The following is a 6000-nucleotide window of genomic DNA, read 5'->3' as shown; positions in this document are numbered from 1 at the left end:
CCTTGTAGACTTGAAAAGCAGACTATAGGAGAGATAATAGGATCACTTCCTATAGACCTAAATGGCTCTAGTGGTCCCTCTCTCTCTCACTCACTCACTCTCCCTTCTCTCTAGCTAGCTGCCTCCCGTTTCTCTGTGGAGCCCAGGTAGAGTAGGCCTCTCCGTAGGTGGAATAGGGAGGAGGTAATTATCATAGACCTAGTTTACCTAGTTACCTAGTTAATAAACTTATTGTGTTCTCTATCAGCTACGGGTCTGGTACAGGTTTGACAGCTAGCCAACCGATAGGCTGTCACAACCTAATCAACCTGCTTATAACCAACCAATAGGCTGTCACAACCTAATCAACCTGCTTATAGCCAACCAATAGGCTGTCACAACCAACCTGCTTATCCTCGGGTCAAACTAAGCTGTTTCTGAGAAGAGACAGTCTCGTCTCAGTGCTAGGAGACAGTCCAGTGGATGACACCATAGGAGACGTGCGGTTGGAGAGGGAAGCCAAAGAAGTGGTACCTTTTGGAGGAGTGAACTAACATACTTTTGTTGATTTGTATCTGATATTATTGTTGTTGTTTTCTCCTCTGGACTCTTTTCATGGTTGTTGCCGAACGCAGTCAAGACAGAGCCGGTGAGTCTGTCTGCCTGCCTGCCTGCCTGCCTGCCTGCCTGCCTGCCTGCCTGCCTGCCTGCCTGCCTGTCTGTCTGTCTGTCTGTCTGTCTGTCTGCCTGCCTGCCTGCCTGCCTGCCTGCCTGCCTGCCTGCCTGTCTGCCTGTCTGCCTGCCTGCCTGCCTGTCTGTCTGTCTGTCTGTCTGTCTGTCTGTCTGCCTGCCTGCCTGTGCCTGCCTGCCTGCCTGCCTGCCTGCCTGCCTGCCTGTCTGTCTGTCTGTCTGTCTGTCTGTCTGTCTGTCTGTCTTTCTTTCTTTCTTTCTTTCTTGTATTGTTACTCTGAAAGACATGTTTCTTTGTTTACCAGACAGTCTATACTTACTAGATGCACTGTACGCATCATATATACACTGAGTGGACAAAACATTAGGAACACCTGCTCTTTCCATGACAGAGACTGACCAGGTGAAAGCTATGATCCCTTATTGATGTCACTTGTTAAATCCACATCACTCAATGTAGATGAAGGGAGGAGTCAGGTTAAAGAAGGATTGACAAGCCTTGAGACAATTGAGACATGGATTGTGTATGTGTGTCATTCAGAGGGTGAATGGGCAAGGTTAAAGATTGAAGTGCCCTTGAACAGGGTATGGTAGCAGGTGCCAGGCGCACCGGTTTGTGTCAAGAACTGCAACATTTCTGGGCTTTTCACACAACAGTGTATCAAGAATCCACCACCCAAAGGACATCCAGCCAACTTGACACAACTGTGGGAAACGTTTTAGTCAACATGGACCAGCATCCCTGTGGAACGCTTTCAATACCTTGTAGAGTCAACATGGACCAGCATCCCTGTGGAACGCTTTCAATACCTTGTAGAGTCAACATGGGCCAGCATCCCTGTGGAACGCTTTCAATACCTTGTAGAGTCAACATGGGCCAGCATCCCTGTGGAACGCTTTCAATACCTTGTAGAGTCAACATGGACCAGCATCCCTGTGGAACGCTTTCAACACCTTGTAGAGTCAACATGGACCAGCATCCCTGTGGAACGCTTTCAATACCTTGTAGAGTCAACATGGACCAGCATCCCTGTGGAACGCTTTCAATACCTTGTAGAGTCAACATGGACCAGCATCCCTGTGGAACGCTTTCAACACCTTGTAGAGTCAACATGGACCAGCATCCCTGTGGAATGCTTTCAATACCTTGTAGAGTCAACATGGGCCAGCATCCTGTGGAACACTTTCAATACCTTGTAGAGTCCGTGACCCCCAACCAAATGAGGCTGCTCTGAAGGCAAAAGGTCAGGGGTGCAACTTAATATTAGGAAGGTGTTCCTAATGTTTTGTACACTCAGTGTAGATTGACTGCATAGACATGTGTTTAGTGTGTTCAGGTGTCTGCAAGGTCTATTGTGTCACTGCCCTCAGATACCTCATGTTAATGAGAGATATGTTAATGAGAGATATGTTAATGAGAGATATGTTCATGAGAGATATGTTAATGAGAGATATGTTCATGAGAGATATGTTCATGAGAGAGATGTTCATGAGAGAGATGTTAATGAGAGATATGTTAATGAGAGATATGTTCATGAGAGAGATGTTCATGAGAGATATGTTCATGAGAGATATGTTCATGAGAGATATGTTCATGAGAGAGATGTTCATGAGAGATATGTTAAGGAGAGATATGTTAATGAGAGATGCCCTCAGATACCGTATGTTAATGAGAGATATGTTAATGAGATATATGTTAATGAGAGAGATGTTAATGAGAGAGATGTTAATGAGAGATATGTTAATGAGAGATAGCTACTTAAACCCTATTAAACGTTTGATCAATGAACTTCATTGTTTGATTGATCCATCCAGACGTGATGCCAATCACCAAATCAACCAAGAAGAAGAAATGGAAGAAGGAAGCCGGTGATGTGGAGGACCCAGAAGGTGGGTGGGCTGATAAAGAATATATACTCTGATTAAAGGGACAATCTGCAATTGAAACAATAACAAAGTTCTCCCCCCCCATCCCCCCCGCCTTTGTTTTGGTAAAAAAAAAAAATGTATATTTTTGAACCAATCATCAGTCATCTGAGTCGGTGCACGTTGATTGCCCTTCTCTATATGAAAGTAAGTAGTTAACTTGTTCTCTGAAAAAAAAATAGCATTGCATTTTGGTCAAAGACAATTCTCTCCATTTTACTAAGAGCAGGAAGCAATCTGATTGGACGGCTGTTAGTCAACAAAGGGTGCTTTACTATTTTCAGGCACTTGAATTACTTTAACTTCCTGTGGGGACACACTCCTTTAGGCTATGGTTAATGATATGGCAACAAGGGGTGGCAATACAGTCTGCTCAATAGTTTACCTTCATGGTTATCTGTACCTGATGGCAATACAGTCTGCTCAATAGTTTACCTTCATGGTTATCTGTACCTGATGGCAATACAGTCTGCTCAATAGTTTACCTTCATGGTTATCTGTACCTGATGGCAATACAGTCTGCTCAATAGTTTACCTTCATGGTTATCTGTACCTGATGGCAATACAGTTCTCAATAGTTTACCTTCACCATTCTCAATAGTTTACCTTCATGGTTATCTGTACCTGATGGCAATACAGTCTGCTCAATAGTTTACCTTCATGGTTATCTGTACCTGATGGCAATACATTCTGCTACCATTCTCAATAGTTTACCTTCATGGATATCTGTACCTGATGGCAATACAGTCTGCTCAATAGTTTACCTTCATGGTTATCTGTACCTGATGGCAATACATTCTGCTACCATTCTCAATAGTTTACCTTCATGGTTATCTGTACCTGATGGCAATACAGTCTGCTCAATAGTTTACCTTCATGGTTATCTGTACCTGATGGCAATACATTCTGCTACCATTCTCAATAGTTTACCTTCATGGTTATCTGTACCTGATGGCAATACAGTCTGCTCAATAGTTTACCTTCATGGTTATCTGTACCTGATGGCAATACATTCTGCTACCATTCTCAATAGTTTACCTTCATGGTTATCTGTACCTGATGGCAATACAGTCTGCTCAATAGTTTACCTTCATGGTTATCTGTACCTGATGGTAATACATTCTGCTACCATTCTCAATAGTTTACCTTCATGGTTATCTGTACCTGATGGCAATACAGTCTGCTCAATAGTTTACCTTCATGGTTATCTGTACCTGATGGCAATACAGTCTGCTCAATAGTTTACCTTCATGGTTATCTGTACCTGATGGTAATACATTCTGCTACCATTCTCAATAGTTTACCTTCATGGTTATCTGTACCTGATGGTAATACAGTCTGCTACCATTCTCAATAGTTTACCTTCATGGTTATCTGTACCTGATGGCAATACAGTCTGCTCAATAGTTTACCTTCATGGTTATCTGTACCTGATGGCAATACAGTCTGCTCAATAGTTTACCTTCATGGTTATCTGTACCTGATGGTAATACATTCTGCTACCATTCTCAATAGTTTACCTTCATGGTTATCTGTACCTGATGGTAATACATTCTGCTACCATTCTCAATAGTTTACCTTCATGGTTATCTGTACCTGATGGTAATACATTCTGCTACCATTCTCAATAGTTTACCTTCATGGTTATCTGTACCTGATGGCAATACATTCTGCTACCATTCTCAATAGTTTACCTTCATGGTTATCTGTACCTGATGGTAATACTGTCTGCTCAATAGTTTACCTTCATGGTTATCTGTACCTGATGGTAATACATTCTGCTACCATTCTCAATAGTTTACCTTCATGGTTATCTGTACCTGGTGGCAATACATTCTGCTACCATTCTCAATAGTTTACCTTCATGGTTATCTGTACCTGATGGTAATACATTCTGCTACCATTCTCAATAGTTTACCTTCATGGTTATCTGTACCTGATGGTAATACATTCTGCTACCATTCTCAATAGTTTACCTTCATGGTTATCTGTACCTGATGGTAATACATTCTGCTACCATTCTCAATAGTTTACCTTCATGGTTATCTGTACCTGATGGTAATACATTCTGCTACCATTCTCAATAGTTTACCTTCATGTTTATCTGTACCTGGCTGATATATATTGTTGATATATATTACCCATCAAAAGGTTTACAACACCTACTCATTCTAGGGTTTTTCTTTCTTTCTTTTTTTACTATTTTCTACATTGATAATAGTGAAGATATTTAAACTATAAAATAACACATATGGAATCATGTAGTAACCAAAAAAAGTGTGAAACAAATCAGAATATATTTTTATTTGAGGTTCTTCAAAGTAGCCACCTTTTGCCTTGATGACAGCTTTGCACACTCTTGGCATTCTCTCAACCAGCTTCATGAGGTAGTCACCTGGAACTTGCCTTGTTAAAAGTTAATTTGTGAGCCAATCAGTTGTGTTGTGACAAGGTAGGGGTGGTATACAGAAGATAGAAACAACAGTCCATCATTACTTAAAGACATGAAGGTCAGTCAATACGGAACATTTCAAGAACTTTGAAAGTTTCTTCAAGTGCAGTCACAAAAACCATCCAGCGCTATGATGAAACTGGCTCTCACGAGGACCACCCAGAGTTACCTCTCTAAATTCATTAGAGTTACCAGCCTCAGATTGCAGCCCAAATAAATGCTTCACAGTGTTCAAGGAACAGACACATCTCAACATCAACTGTGCAGAGGAGACTGGGTGTATCAGACCTTCATGGTTGAATTGCTGCAAAGAAACCACTACTAAAGGACACCAATAATAAGAAGATACTTGCTTGGGCCAAGAAACACAAGCAATGGACATTAGACTGGTGGAAATCTGTCCATTGGTCTGATGAGTACACATTTGAGATTTTTGGTTCCAACTGCCGTGTCTTTGTGAGACGCAGAGTAGGTAAACTGATGATCTCTGCATGTGTGGTTCCCACCGTGAAACATGGAGGAGGAGGTGTGTTGGTGACACGGAATCAGCATGGCTACCACAGCATTCTGCAGCGATACGCCATCCCATCTGGTTTGCGCTTAGTGGGACAATCATTTGTTCCTCAACAGGACAATGACCCAAAACACACCTCCAGGCTGTGTAAGGGCTATTTGACCAAGGAGAGTGATGGAGTGCTGTGTCAGATGACCTGGCCTCCACAATCACCCGACTCAAACCAACTGAGATGAGTTAGGACGAGTTGGACTGCAGAATGAAGGAAAAGCAGCCAGCAAGAGATGGTTAGGGATGAGTTGGACTGAATAAAGTGAATAAAAAGTAGCCAACAAGTGCTCAGCATATGTGGGAAGTCCTTCAAGACAGTTGGAAAAGCATTCCTCATGAAGATGGTTGAGAGAATGCCAAGAGTGTGCAAAGCTGTCATCAAGGGTGG

At 42.1% G+C, this 6000-nt stretch overlaps 1 protein-coding gene across 1 annotated transcript in view; it reads left to right on the top strand.

Moving 5' to 3' along the window:
• Positions 1–421: 421 nt before the first annotated feature.
• Positions 422–6000, top strand: part of tmem237a (transmembrane protein 237a) — a 38038-nt gene continuing 32459 nt past the window's right edge. The window contains exons 1-2 of the mRNA XM_065019683.1: positions 422–628; positions 2485–2559. Of these exons, the coding sequence (XP_064875755.1) occupies positions 595–628; positions 2485–2559 (109 nt within the window). The 5' untranslated portion in view covers positions 422–594. The remainder of the gene's footprint in view (positions 629–2484; positions 2560–6000) is intronic.

Source organism: Oncorhynchus nerka, linkage group LG1 (genome assembly GCF_034236695.1).
Source record: "Oncorhynchus nerka isolate Pitt River linkage group LG1, Oner_Uvic_2.0, whole genome shotgun sequence".
NCBI classification, from domain to species: domain Eukaryota; kingdom Metazoa; phylum Chordata; class Actinopteri; order Salmoniformes; family Salmonidae; genus Oncorhynchus; species Oncorhynchus nerka.
The sequence above is the reverse complement of the archived record's forward strand: the minus strand, read 5'-3'. Positions and strand labels throughout refer to the sequence as shown.